Source organism: Calidris pugnax, unplaced genomic scaffold, assembly GCF_001431845.1.
Source record: "Calidris pugnax isolate Ruff unplaced genomic scaffold, ASM143184v1 scaffold102, whole genome shotgun sequence".
Classification (NCBI taxonomy): Eukaryota; Metazoa; Chordata; class Aves; order Charadriiformes; family Scolopacidae; genus Calidris; species Calidris pugnax.
Window position 1 is genome coordinate 6,105,887 of NW_015090846.1, and position 15,028 is coordinate 6,120,914.

Consider the following 15,028-nt stretch of genomic DNA (forward strand, 5'->3'; position numbering starts at 1 on the left):
GGGAGGGCAGATAGAAATGCAAATTTTAAGGATTAGAATTTCCATACTTCCTGATGAAGAGTAAGTCAAACACATGGCAAAAAAAGAAAATGCCCAAATTACTGCTTGCAGAATCAATAATTTAAAACATATCTCCATTACGCTCCGATTTAATTCAAACTACATTTATTTAATCCTTGCCAGGAAAAAAGAAAGAATATGGCTACAGAATTCATGTGCCTACTTTTTATCTGCATGACCTGCTTCAAGGGCTAAGCCAAGTTTCATTAAAAATTATTGGTCTCATAATTTTTTTTTTTTCTCCTTTTTTTTTTTTTGCATTTAAGCAGAGGTGTGTGGGGAGAATAAAACATGACAGTGCTTAACCCTTGGTGCGGCAGCAGTGGGGGCCGTGCATGGGGCCAGCCCTCCCCGTGCCTCGGCTGCGCGGTGGCCCCGGCTGCAGGCACCTCCGCGGTGCCCGGGAGCAGCACCCCCGGGGTGTGGGCACCTCCCGCGGCCCCGCACGGCTTCTGTGCCCGCACAGCGCCGTCCTCGTTGCCGTTCTTGTCCCGGCGTCGCACCGGGGAGGCTGCACTGGGGAGTGATTTAAGGGGCATTAATTTTAGCAGCAGCAGCAGCACCCAATACCACACGCCGCCGCAGCAGCGCATTTCCATGAAATTCATGGGCCCATTACAAACATGTCTCCATAAATAACTCCCCCCATTAATCTCAGGGCTGCACCCAGGGCTGCACCATGGTTTTTGCCTGCTGGTCCTGGTGCGGGGTGGGCACAGCCTGCACTCCCACCGGGTCCCAGCCCTGCCACGGCGATGGAGGGGCAGCTGCAGAAGCCCCCGGTTACACCAGGCTCCCACCAGCCTGAACCCAGAGGAGCCTCTGGCTCGAACGGCAAATCCCTGCAGGGCCCTGGGAGAGCTCGGGTCAGGCCAGACCCCCCCCAAGCTCCCCCTTGGGTGCAGCAGGGCCTGGGTGTCCTCTGTTAAAAGGTCACTCTTCAGTGTCCCAACACTGATAAAAGCGAGGCTGCGGCGAGGGCCCGTCTCCCCACGCTGGACTCGCTGTGGCTGCAGCAGCCTTGGCCATCCCCGACCGACCGACTGCTCCTGAGCGGGCAAAGCTGCTCATCAGCTATTTTATTCTTTCACAGCTCTCCTAGAGAAATGCTCAGCCACCCTCGGAGCACACCGCGTGACCTCGGGGGCTCACCACAAAGGTCACCGTCTCCCCTGGTGGATTCGGCACTCTCTGAGAAGCAGTTTTTTGTGCAAAGCCAAGCAAGATGGGCAGCCAGGGGCTGTCCATGAGCAGCACCGGCTGCTGCGGGCGTCTGGGCTGAGAGCAGCCCGTGGGTACAAGCCCCCTGGGGCTGCGAGGGCAACCACCGCTCTCTGCGGCTGCTTCCCAACTCACACTGGGGCCGTGCTCCTGACTTCTTGCAAGCGAACGCTCTGCTCCACAAGGAGCAACCGACCATAAAACTTCAGGTGCACACACCAGCCAGGTCCCCCTCTGAGAGCAGAAGAGACAATCCAGAAAAGCTCTGGCTCCAAGAGCTACCGAGGCTCGTCAGTGAGAAGCCATCCTGGCCACGTGAGCCACAGCCACCCTCTTCTCCCGAAGCCCAGGAACAATGCGTGGAAGGAACAGCTTGCTTTTCTGACCCAGTTGAATGCCCATCTGAATCAATTAAATCTACAACTACCGGGGAAAGACCAGCCCGTGATGGATCTGTGTTCAGCTGCGCACAGATTGCAGCCATGAACTCTGATTTAACTCTTTCGGCAAACACTAAATAGCAAAAATGTCTGTTCTGAGGGAGAGGCTGTTCGGCCCTTGCAAAGCCGGACATTTCCAGAATTTCAGGAAGGTTTCCTCCACACCGTGTACTCAGCTGGATCTGGATTTTGAAAGTAAATTAACCCTTTCAGAGCAAATAGACTCATTCTGGGCTCCACACCCTGCCTGCTCCCCGTCAAGCCCTGGGAGCATCCTCCGACAGCGCGTCCCGTCCCGTCCTGACGCCCTGTCCCTGCTCCCCGGGGACATGCCGTGTGGCCACGCTCTGCGGGGACTGCACTAAAAATAAAGCAAGTGGAAGGTGATTTACAAGATGGTGTAAACGCACGTGGTCCGGCAAGTGACTGCACCCACAAACCTCACCACAGCTCAGACAGCAGAGATGTTCTTATTACGTGAATCTTAAGGCCTCACTGAAAGCAAAATACGCACGGCTTGAATGCCTACTGATCTAATGTAATAAATGAAGGTAGGTGGGTGGCAACAGCATTATGGCCATGGAAACAAGCAGGAGACTTCTGTCATTTCTGATACCAAAGTAGGCAATCTTTTACTTCAGTTAAAAAGAATTGAAACTAGGTGGCAAACGAACATTCACATAACAACTTTAATGTTAAATAGTTCACAAAGTTGGTTAAAGGAGTCATTTACATTGCATTATTTGAAGGGTCTTTCCCCGTTGCGTCTGTGCTGCATTTGCGCATATAAAATATTAAAAAAATTAATATCATACTATAAAATATTCTCTTGCTTTGCAGATATTGTGGAAGACTGTACAGTGCAGACTGGCCCCAGCAGCACGGGCAGGGCTCCCCTCCAGAGGGCACCGGCTCCGGGAGGGTAAACCTTTAAAAACCAAGAACTTGAATGCAACAGGTAAGTGACACACAAACCTCTCCGCCTTAGTGTTGATTCCTAAACTACGTGTTAAGGCTCAGGAAGGTTTCTCTGTACAAAAGCAAGGCAGGACACTGTCGGAGGTCACCCTGCGGCAGGCGGGGCTGGACCCTGCAGCCCCCGCTGTGGGCAAACCCCTCTGGGGACCGGGGGCATTTTCTTGCTCCAGAGCCCCCAGCAGCAGCACAGGGAGCTCCAGCCTCGACCAGCCACCTGGAGAGATTTAGGAAAGACACCTCTGGTGAACTGAACCAAAACCGCAGCTCTGGGTCCCAGTCATCCCACTCACGTGTTCCCTGATGTATTAAGGATGGACAAGGCTAAAATAGTTACAAATCCCAGTACAAAGTAGGTCTTAATGTTTATTTTTAAATAATATATTAAGAAAAGGTGAAGGCATTTCTCAGTCCTCAGGTGCGAGCCGTCCCGGGGAGGAGGAGCAGGCAGGAGGATGCTCTCCTTCCGCCGCGGAGACGCCGCTGCGGGTCCCACACACCGTGCCGACTACAGCAATAACTTCCAATAACACGTATGCAAAGCTGAAAAGCACAGTTAAATAAAAATATTTTTGAACAAAACAAACCACAACAGACTCGACTGTCTCAACGCTTCTTCACAAATCGGCTCCCCTGCGATGGCTGCTGTTCCCTGGCTCACGGTTGCCTCCTGCACTTCAGCAACAGAAGTGAAACCATCTGGGACTGCAGCCTCCCCCCAAAAGAACTGTGCATCATATGGACCTTGAAAAAGATTACATCTGTTTATTAATAGTAAAAATGGATACATTTGTCCTACATTTTGTTTTTAGAAATTTGATCATGTCACAAGCAATACCTGTGTGTACGTGGGTGTATTACAGATGTATATAATTTATTTTAACCAGGCTGTGAAATAATATGTAATCACATCTCTTCTTGTGATTGTACATAATACAGTAATTAAATGATGCCAGTCTACGTCATTCTCTTATTTCTAATCAAAGGAACCTGATGCGTAACAGTCTTCTTTCCGGCTGATATGGCTCTTTATTTTTGTCACAGGGGAGACTTCCCATCACCAATGAGGGATAATCTTCCAACCGTGAGAGTCGGGATAATTCAGGTTTCTTCCCCGGCTGCTCCCGCCCGTTGGCAGCAGGAGCCCCGCAGTCCTGGCTCCCCCCGGTCTCGGGCGGTGGGAGCGTCTCCTCCTCCGAGGTGGGCAGACAGGCTCTCCCCCTGCGCCCTCACTGCTGTCCCGATTTCTTCTCCTTCTGGAAGCTAAAGCTTGTTCTCCTGCTCAGCTTTCTTTGTTTCTGAGCAAAATAATCTGCTCTGGCTGTGCTTGCTCGCGACTCTAGAATATAGTTAACCTGCAAAGACATGGAATAGTATTTAATTTCGTCGGTGGGAGAGCCCGGGGAGGGCAGGGATCCTCACACCGCCGGGTGACGAGGCTTCAGTGGAAGTGGCCCAGTGGGCTGGCAGCAGGACGGCAGAGAGAGCCCAGAGCTCCTCAGATCCCCCCTGGGCACCCACCGCCCTCCCCCGCGCGGTGCCGTGGGCTCTCAGCGTCCCCCTCCCTCGACACCCAAACTCCGGCCAAGGCAGCAAGTCGCAAAGACCCGCGGTGCGGGTCAGGTACAGTAATGGGCTTCAATAAAAGACTTTATCAGCTTCAATAAAAATAATTCTTTCGTTACGATGTTTGCATACTCAGCTAATCTCGTAGTTTCCCTGTGTTTTGGCACATTTTACTTGATGAAAGCATTTTTAAATGATATTTAACAAGCCTGCTATTCTCTAAATTTATTATCTCCAGTGCTTTGTGATAATCACATAGATAATTTTAATGGAAGGTTAATGCAAGAATCAAAAAGATAAAAATGCCCTTTGGTCTGCCATTAGCTGGTTAATACGCTGTGGCTTAAAACTTGCACAATTTTATGCACTGTAGAGTGTTTCACTTTCATTGCATATTACAGCTTAAGGCATAAAAATATAGGGAATTTTCATGGTCAATAAAGCCTCGGTCTTTCTCACTTGATCATGTAAAAAGCCTAATTTGAAAAGTCTGATTTCTCTGTCTCCCAACGCTGACGGAATTGAAAACAAACTGGTAACTTATGCACGAAACCAGAAAATGTTCTATTTAAACAATATGCAACTTAAGACAAAAAGCACTGTTCAATATTTCTCTCTTGAATATTCATCTTATTCATAACAAACCTTTTTTTTTTTTAACTTTTTTTATGACCAGTCTCGGATGTGTCAAGTGCTCTGGATTACAATAGCTTAAGATAAAGTAGGAACAAAAGAATTGGCCTAACAGTTCACGAAGTAAGTAGAAGACCCCCCCCAATACATTAATCTTCTATGTTATTAATAATTTTATCGTAATCAGTTATTTACCAATCCTCTAAATTCCACATAGAAAATAAAAGCAAACCTGACAGATGGCTTGCCAAGATTACTGCTTTTTAAATTTTGAGTTGCTATAAAATATTAGCTTGCGGAAAATTAAGTTTAATCTTCCAAGAGCGTTACAAAAATTTGTTTCAGAAAGTAAGTCAATATGTGTATGTGCTGAGACAGGAGAAAAGCAAGTAATTCTGTTAAAGTATCAAGTTGGGGAAAAAAATAGCCTTTTTGCTCTGTACAGCCACCCGCGCTGGGCCCCACGCCTCTGGAGGGGGAAACTACCCGGACACAATAAAATTCGGTAGTTTCCTATAAAATTCCACAGAAAATTTGTGTCTTAATTAACTAGAAACAAGCATAAAAGGAAGTATTATATACAAATAGGCAGTCTGCTGCATGGCAGTTTGAAAAACAAATAAAATAATAGGGACCAAGTGAGTATCCTGGAAAGTTAAACGCACCTCAGTGCTCCTCGGGAACCGCACCATTCCGTGTTTCCAGAGCCTCTTGAACACTTCCATGTCTAACCATTGGTAAAAAAACCCAGGATTTTGGGTCCCGTTAAAGTTTAAGACTCACCTTCAGTACAATTTCATTGACAGTAGCAGCATCTGATTCAAAGTAAAGGTGTTTGTAGTCATGATTGCTTAGATATGTAAGTTTAAATATTGCATGACCTGCGAAGACAAGAAAAAAAACTGTTCAGAATATTCCTGTAAAGTTTCAGCGGAGCTTGTGTGCCTGACAGAAGAAAAACACAGATGGTGATCTTAGCATACCATCAGCACAACAGAAGGAAGTAATGAAACGCTGACAGGCTTCTCATGTCATTTCAATTTAAGGCAAGTGGTGGCTTACAGGAGCAGCTGAACTCTAGTCAATAAAGTTGGTTTTTCCCATCGCATCCCCACTGCAGGAAAGGCAGAGCTCTATCAAACGGCAGTTAGCTCCCCTCAGCCCACGGCTGCGCTTCCGCCCAACCGCCGCGATAGGGCTACTTCGTGTCACCACTCACTGCATAATCACCACGTGCAGAAGGTAAGTGCTATATTTAAAATAAAAGGCCAATTAACCCCAGAATCGTCACGCCAACAGCCTCCCCCCAAAACACCCCCCAGAGCCGCCCAGTCGCCGAGGGCCAAGGAACCCCCACCGCGGTGAAACACAGCGGGACGCGGCGGCGGGACTCGCACCCAGGAATCTCACCTCCTACAAGCAGGACAAGCAAAATTAAAGTGAAACTGTAATTTCTACCAGCGTAGCACTTTGCTGGCGGGGCGGCTCTAGTGTAAAGGTCTCTACGCAGAACATGGAATGAGGCAGAATATCCTTCACTTGTATGGATGTTCATGGCTTCAAAATTAAAATTAAACCTATTCCACATATTGTACTTTTCCACCAGTTTTTTTCATAACTTACTCAGTTCAAAGGTCAAAGTTAGCAACCTGTAAAGTAACAGCTGCATTGCTGTAAATTCAGGTCTTTCCTGGAGGAAAGCGAATTTGAAAACTTATTTACATTATCTAATTCTCCAGATTTCCAAAAAGTGACTGATACACGCTCAGATCTGTGGCCAGAAAATTTGAGATGCGAGTATTTTATTGTGGCAAGTTAATTAAACACCATTATGATGCACTAATCTGGAATATAAATTCTGTATTGAAAAATTGGCTAATAATAATAATAAAAAACCCCCTTTAAATCATTTGACAAATGATGCCTCGGTGGTACTAAAAATGCGGGAATTCTGAGCCGGGAGCTCATCAGCATGTTAATGCATGCACACGCCTCGGCTTGGGGCTGAATTCAGCATCTTTACGATTCCAAAAGTGCCCAAGAACCATTCCCGGGGACAGGACATGGCTCCGTGCCCCACCAGCCACCACAGCCTTCCCTGGACATCTGATACTACACACAGTTACAGGCACTGATTACTGAAAATGAAAATTAAAATGGTACAAAACATGAGCAGAATCACAGAATGGTTTGGGTTGGAAGGGATCTTAAAGACCCCCAATGCCACCCCCTGCCCTGGGCAGGGACACGTCCCACCAGAGCAGGTTGCTCCAAGCCCCATCCAGCCTGGCCTTGAACCCCCCAGGGATGGGGCAGCCACAGCACAGCCTGGGTCGGGCACAGGGAGCAGAGACCCAGGGCTCTGCTGTGCCCCCCGCAGCAGCAGCACGCAGAGCCAGAGTGAAATATTAATATGAAAATTAAGTGAGATCACATCCTCCGTCATGCCTGACGACGAAACCCTCCCCAGTACCCCCATCCTTCTTCTAAACTGGTGATTTACTCCTTTCCGGCAGAAGTATTTGTACAGCTGATGGAAGCAGAACGCACAACTTTATTTCGAGCACTTGTTTTAGGATTGTGAGGAGTCAGCTCTTTCGACGACAATTAGAGCCACAGCTGCCAATAACAATCCCGACGTGCCCCGGAGCGGGAGGCAGAGCTCACCCTGCTCCCCCGGGGAGCCCAGCACTGCCCAGTGCCACACCAGTGCTGTGATCCTGCTCCAGCACAGCCCCACGCCAGCACAGCCCCACGCCAGCACAGCCCCACACCATGATTTAGTGGAAAGAGGCTGAGAAGACTTTTTGTGGGAAAGCCCCATTACCGCATTATGTTTATGTGCGCCGTGTCCACATTACACTATTTACAGCATGAAATATGACTTCATTGAAATCGTAACTGGCACTTTGCTCTGCTACTTCTCCAGCCAGATGGAATTTATGAATTGTGAGATTGATTTCCATTTCCAAGAGTGCTTAAATATGCGATGTACCTCTTTCCAATAGAGCACCACCCTTGGCAATTCAGAGATCAATAGGAACTTCAACGGTTTTGTATTTTCGTATGAGAATATCTGGTAACAAACAGCAGCAGCTCAAGTGGCGCCTACCGCACATGATGGTAGAATTAAAACAAATGCAGATCTTGCACAAATGGGTTCATTACCTTCACTCCTACATCTACAACGGTTTGGTGTCTGTCAGCTGAGGGTCTGAACACAAGTGTTCAACTCCAGCAAAGGCCAGTGTGTCTGTCTCTGCCCTGCTCCGGGGCCAGGCAGAGGAGACCCTCCCGTCAGCCTCCGCAGCGGATGGCCAGGGTGAGCTGAACAGGGGAACCTTCAGGATTTTGCAATCAGAATTAATCAGCTGTGCGATGGAAAATACAGGTTACTCCCAGCTATGTTTATCTGCTAAAACATTTATGGAAGGCAAATGAAACGACAGAAGCTCATCTGTCACCACAGGCTTTTGTCGTGCTGTAGGAGAGCTCACCAACCCGGGCAGGTTTCGTGCCGCTGTTTCGTCCCGCACCAGCCCCGCTCCTGCCGTGGCCGCAGCCCGCACCGGGTCACCCCACTGCGACAAACGGGAACCCACATCCTCCCCGGGGTGCCCTCTGCCCTCGGCTCCCAGCGCTGATAAATGGTCCCTCGCCCGGGCACACTCATGGGCTCCTGTGTGGTTACACCTGCAGAAACACCGACAGAGCCTCGGGCTGGAGGCAAGATGCCACTTCACGGGAAATTCAGTGAGGAGAGCTTATTTACTCTTCCAGCGCCATGTCTTCAATTCAATGGTTTGGCACACCTCCTAATTTTTGACATTAGTATCCTGCCAGAAAAGCGAAGGCAGAGGCTCGTTACGGCCCGTCCAGCCCTCCCGGTGCTCCCGTCTCTGCTCAGCCCGGCGCAGGTCGGTGGGACTGACCCAGTGCTCCCCCCCCAGCTCTCAGCAATTCTGCAGGTGAGAAATCCTGCTGAATTACAGCTTCCAGAATTACTGACTAAAATGTGCTCATACAGTCATTGCTAAATCTTGGGCTAATTTCTGCAAGTTGCCATCTTGGCAAAATACCCAAAAACTTTGCAGTCCACCGTGCTTCGCTTGATACAGGTGAAAAAAATGTTCACTTTTTCATCTATGTAAAAAACTCCTTTTATCAGAGTCTAAAAAATACACTTTTTTGCCTGGAAAACACTGGAAAGATGTGAATTTGCACAAGAAAAGATGATTCTTTCTACCAGATCTGCCAAGACTAGAAAGAGTTTTTCTTCCTCCTCACCCATCCCCCAGTTGAGACTGCACCAAAACCCTCTCTTTTGCCAATGCCAGTCTTTAAAACACTGAATTAAATCACTAATTAGATGGAGGATGAAAAGAATATTCATGAATTGGAAAAAACAGAAAACAAACACTGGGAAATGCAAATTTATGTTAATTTTTCAATATACCTTGATGATTGCTTTGTCATTACAGGGCCATAAGGCAGAAGTCAACAATTAAGAGTTATTAGTGGAATAAATAGCCAGAGAAAAAACCTGCTGAAGAACAAAACACTTATGGGCATCGTTTGCCATCATCACAGGTTTTCACCATTTCAGAAATTGTTACTACAAAAGGATCAAACCCTGAAGTCTCTTCTCACAGAGTCCCAGGCTGCAAAGAATTAGAAATATGCTAGTAAAAAGGCAAGGTGTGATGAAAATAAAATACGCACAAGCAATGTTTCTGTCCAAAGGCAAATTTACTTCAAACTCTGCAAAAAATGGAGTAACCTCTGCTCACCAACCACTGTTAGATTTGATCTAAAAGCTCTGGGGAGGGACTCTGCTGTTTGATACCCACATGTGCTACCTCAAAAATGATGCTGTGACCCCTGGAGCGGGGCCTGAAGGTCCTACAAAAATTGAAGTGTTGCATCACCATCAAAACATGCATCCGGACAACCTCTGACAAGAAGAAAACTCTCAAGTTTTCTTCGCTGCACCGCAGCGGGATTATCAGGGACACGGTACCGTGCTGGGTTAGTGACACAGGCTGAACAGGAATGTTGTCCTGAGTGTAAAAGTGGGGTTAAGCCCATTTTACACAAGCAACACTTCTCTGAGAGGTACGTATTTCAGAGGTGATGTCTCCTTCAGAGGCAGTGACACAGCCAAAGCTGTGGATGAAATCCTGACCCCACCAGCCAGCTCAGGCTGCCACCACCTACCTGTGACAGGTCTCCTTCAAACCACAGCACTGCCAAAGTGGGGACAAATGAGATGAATGTTAAGGAAAAAACCAATAGCTGTGGTCCTGCTGGCTTGCCCCATTCTCTGAGGGAGCAGCATATTTCATGATCACTTTTCCTACAACTCAGGTCTTTATATTCTACTGTAGCTTATTATAAAACACTGCCATTAGTGGATGTCTTGTTTCCAGATGTCCCGAAAGCAGAGTTGCAATTAAACTGCTGCATACATCCACTTTTATGTCAAATTGTGGTGACTATTCACACATCTGGATTTTTTTCCCCAAAGCCTTTTGTTTCTTCTTCAAATTATTATCAAAGGCAGAATACTAATAAAGATTTTTGCAAGAACGGTGAAAATTGAGGTAGAGCTGGGGGTTGCCCAAAACCTCTTCACCAGCAACCTTGTTTGGGAAAAAAGATGATAAATAAATCAAAATGCACTAAGCAGTGTTTCCACATGGCAATCGCCTCCTTCATTGCGTCTGCACCTCATCAATCACGCCATTGTCTGCTTGAAAGGCGAGCCTTGTAAATGTCATATCCACTCAAGCCCAAGGAGAAGCAAATCAAAATGCAGCAAGGAGTTTTAATTGGATAGTGTAATTAAACTAAAAAACCCCAGCAGAATAGCTTTGACAGGATAGATGAAGACCCCTTTTAATAGGGCTACAAAACATATTTGTTAAAAGGATGAGGCAATGCGCACTCCTGATTGTGCTCCAGAGGACTTTTACGAGAAGGCTGTTTGATGGGGATGGGTTAATGCGCTGCTGCCCGGCCGGGGGTGGGAGAGACAGTGTCCCCCTGTCCCTTGGGCCGTGGGGGTCTTGTGCCAGATTCCCTCCCTGGGCAAGCATGGCCCAGGAGCTGATGCCAAAACGCCAAGGCTGCTTGCCAGGTCCCCGACATCCCCAGCATCACTGGGGCTCAGGCTGTGTCCCCAACACCCCTGGTACCGCCAGGCCTCGGGCTGTGTCCCCAACACCCCTGGTATTGCTGAGGCTCGGGTGGTGTCCCCAACACCCCTGGCATCACTGTGACCCCTGGTACTGCCAGGGCTCAGGCTGTGTCCCCAACACCTCTGGCATCACCAGGGCCTGGGTGCCCCCCAGCCCGGCGTGATCCAGCCCTGCCACAGCAAAGGGGGAAGGCAGCAAAGTCCTGCACCATCTGTGCCGCCGCTGCCGTCCCTCCGGGGCACCCACCTGCTCAGCAAACACACGTCCAACGCGCTCGGACTCGTCTCTCTGTTAAACACTTCGAGATTTCTTCCACTCCCAGCCTGAACTTTTTCTCAGCTGAACCCATTTTTTTACCTCTTGATCAGAATTTGTGATTAATCTCCTATCAAGTATGAATTTTCCTCCATTATTTCACACACCGCGTTATTCACAGCGGGAACTTGAGTATTAGGAAGTACCACACAATATTTTGTGCACCGTTTGCAGAGCACACGGATAATTGTTGCCTTTCTGCTCTGCCTCCACTGCAGGGCTCTCAGCAAACGTGCAACATCTCTATTTAAGCTCCCCGAGCAGCAGGAATCCATGCCTTCCCAATGCTTTCTGTGTGTTTTTAGCCCTTTCAAAACCCAATAATGAATTCATTAAATTAGTATTACCCAACGTGCATAATCTGGAGGAACTGGATACTGAATTAAAACATCAAATACCTCTAGCTTTAAATGAAAACTACATAAAAGCGTTTCAGGCATCACTTTGGCTATCACTTACAGCCAGTATGAATACTGCTAGAAAAGCTATTTTCGTGCAGATGTGGAATTCAATGGGAAAGACTGACTCGTGTAGCAACATCAATCAAAACGTCGGCTCCGCTGGCAGCTCCCGACAGTAAGGCAGGTTCAAAGGTCACAGGATAAAGAAAAAGCCAAGCTCTGGTTCAGCTCTAATATCTCCTCGCTAGAAGTCTTGCAAAGGTACCTACCCCCCTTCTGTACCAGGCGGCTTTCATTAATCTTCTTGCCATCTTTTTTAACTAGTCATGCAGAACCGCTCGATAGCGAGACATATAATGGGGAGGCCCTGTGCCTATTACCAGGTTAACACTCTGTTAAGCCCCAGTGCAACAATGGAATAAGAATTTAAAGGAAATCTTAAGCTGCAGGGTGCAAAGCAGGCAATTAAATTACAAACCGAAGTTACCGGTGTACTCCGTGACCTACAGAACACCTTTGTTTAGACTACCTTAATATTAAGGATATTTTGACCTAGCAACCGAGATGCATCTGCTTCATTAAAACAACAAAAAAGCAGGAACGGGATCACAGAGAACATTTCTTCACTGTTTCAAGGAAATTATCAAATCAATCCCATTTCTGCAGCTATGGTAAAGTACACATGAATGGAAGAAGCCCACGTATTTGGAAAACTGCAGGTCTGCCCGAGTGATGAGCCCCAGACCTGCCCGTGGTCTGCTCGCCCCTCCACGCACCGGCGCTGGCTCTGCTCGCCCGCGGCACGATGCCAGGGTGGCCTGGTAGCCCCGGCCCTGAGGGGGGATGGCCACCACGCGTCCATCACAGCCACGCTCAGTCCACAGAGCACTTTGTACAAAGGCAGTGGTCAGTGACACTGAAGTTTCTCTCTTGTCCAAGTAATGTAAGAGACATTAACAGAATCAGATTTCCTTTAAATTACACTATTGCAAAGGGATATAATTGTATTAAATGTATTATGTTGCTTCCTTAAGACTTTATATTATGTACACTTAATTGAGATACAAAGCTCTTTTCAGCTATAAAAATGACAACTACTTTATTAAGGCTTAAATCTTATTTCTCAATGATAGGATGCTTCCTTTCAAGATTCAAAACATTCAGAATCTCTCGTGATAATCAGACGGAACCTGATTTAAACAAGCCGTTTATACACAGTGTCTTCAGGTTCTAATGGCATTTGATCGAGCCAGCAGGGCCATTACCTCTTCCCTCTGTCTAAATTCAGGGAGTCTGATCTAATTTACAAATAAAAATTCAAATGCTGACCCAGGCCTACTACGAGTGCAAACAAAAATCAGCAGCCGTTCCTGCCTACAAGACCCACACTAATGGCAAACTAGAAGCCAAAGCTTTCTGTTTTTATTTTCTGTTCCCACCAAATGGGGCTCCAGGTGCTGCGCACTCACGGCACAGGGAACCTTCAGCCCCGCCAGCACGACCCCGAGTCTGTCCCTAAATATTGACAACACGTCACCTCAGCAGAGGGTGAGTCCTTTACCCTGGCACGAGTGCCACTAAAGCTTCGCTGCGTGAACCTGGCTTTCCAGAGAAAACTAACAGAAAATAAGCCTGAGCTCTCCACTATAGTGATACGCGATTTCTGTTTTTACATTTCTGCAGAAAAGTACATGTGAAAACTCAGAAATTTCTTTACTCTGCAGAAAGTAGGAGCAAACTGAACATTAAACCATGTTAATTACCACGTTCAGAGGCACAACTGTTGCAGAAACCTCCAGCGATAACAATCCCAGCGACCAAACTCCACTCCAGCAGCCCTCGCCCTCACTAAAATAACTGAGGTCACCCTGGGGGCCCCCGCAAACCCTTCATCTCTCTGCAGAATTACAAGGAGTCGGTCTGGCGACGCGGGACTCAGCCTTGTCCTACCCCAGCCCCCGGTGTCCCGGGCAGGCAGCTCAGTAAAACATACAGCACGTTCCCAGCCGTGTACCGCAGGAGCTCCGTCACATGTGCAGAGCACTTCTGAAAGACGAGATGGAGATAAAAACATGAAAACAAAATATATTGCAGAACTCGAAGACCTTATCTTCACTCAGCCTCTCTTTCTTTGCAATAATTCATTCAAGGAAGATCCGGGAATAATTTTTGATGTAAACTCTGCTACAAACATATATCACTACGCTGATAAAAATCACAGACAAAACTTGTGAAATACAGTGAGTTCCATTCCTTTATGCTACTAAAATAACTTTTTTCCATTTAAAATTCAAGAGATACTGATCTGCTGTTAAGAGTTCCCCAAAATGTATCATTCTGAGATGTCATGCTAAAAGTCTCTTCTACTGGCCTAAAATAATGACTTTTGGAACATCTTTAGTGAATGGGGAAGAGGTCAGCAGATTTCAGGAAGAATTATTTTCACCTTTTGGAACTATGCTGAACACTTATTTAATAGGAAAAGTTTACGACAGCCACGTGAAAATGAGCAAATAAAACACCTTGGTATCATAAAGGTGCCTCTGTCATAACCTGTCAGCATCCTCTGCAAAGTGACCGCGATTCTTCATTCAATGGTCTCCACATGAAGGTACCACCCTTCTGTGCTGGGCTCTACCTGGGGGCTGACATTCTGTCCCTGATTTCTGCCTGGGTTGGCAGGATTTGGGTACAAAGATCATTTCCCCAGCAGCCTCTGGGGCTGAAGAGCCCCAGCCCCTGCAGGACACAGCTCTGGAGGTTCAGGGGCAGCTTGAAGGTCTCAGACTCTGGTGCTGATGGAAGCGTGAGCTGGAAACTTGGCTTTCAAGGCTGGCTTTTCAGATACAGCCTCCTTTTGTGGGCACAATTCCTCCACTACAAGTGTTTGCATATGAAATGAAATGTGGCTACAAACCCAGAGGTGTTAATATATTTACAAGTGCACCTTGAACTCTAAAGAGGCTCTGGACTGCCTGGCCATTAGGGAAGTCTCTCCTTGGGATCATGCCTGCCCAAGGACCGTGAAATCTTGCTGGAGAGACAGAAAAGGGAGACAATAACTGGACTAAGAACATGGAAGTAGGAAGGGGTAATGAAGGGAAGAAGGATGTAGTTCAATAATTGCTGATAAAATCTGTGGCAGCCATAAATTTACTCTTCCAAGAGAATTCAACAGATCATTACCTCTGTAAATATGTATCACATAATTCTCCCT

At 47.2% G+C, this 15,028-nt stretch overlaps 1 protein-coding gene and 1 long non-coding RNA gene across 7 annotated transcripts in view; one reads left to right on the top strand and one right to left on the bottom strand.

Moving 5' to 3' along the window:
- LOC106888601 overlaps positions 1–3,347 on the top strand; it is a 7,974-nt gene extending 4,627 nt beyond the window's left edge. Inside the window, exons 2-3 of the long non-coding RNA XR_001412135.1 lie at positions 2,562–2,679; positions 3,108–3,347. This is a non-coding gene — a long non-coding RNA (uncharacterized LOC106888601). The remainder of the gene's footprint in view (positions 1–2,561; positions 2,680–3,107) is intronic.
- Positions 3,348–3,437: 90 nt separating this feature from the next.
- Positions 3,438–15,028, bottom strand: part of MAPKAP1 (mitogen-activated protein kinase associated protein 1) — a 94,736-nt gene continuing 83,145 nt past the window's right edge. For all 6 annotated transcript variants that reach the window (XM_014942937.1, XM_014942938.1, XM_014942941.1 and 3 more), the window contains 2 exons: positions 5,679–5,776; positions 3,438–4,051 (listed from right to left, as the gene is read on the bottom strand). In XM_014942937.1, coding sequence (XP_014798423.1) covers positions 3,926–4,051; positions 5,679–5,776 — 224 coding nt within the window. In that variant the 3' untranslated portion in view covers positions 3,438–3,925. The remainder of the gene's footprint in view (positions 4,052–5,678; positions 5,777–15,028) is intronic.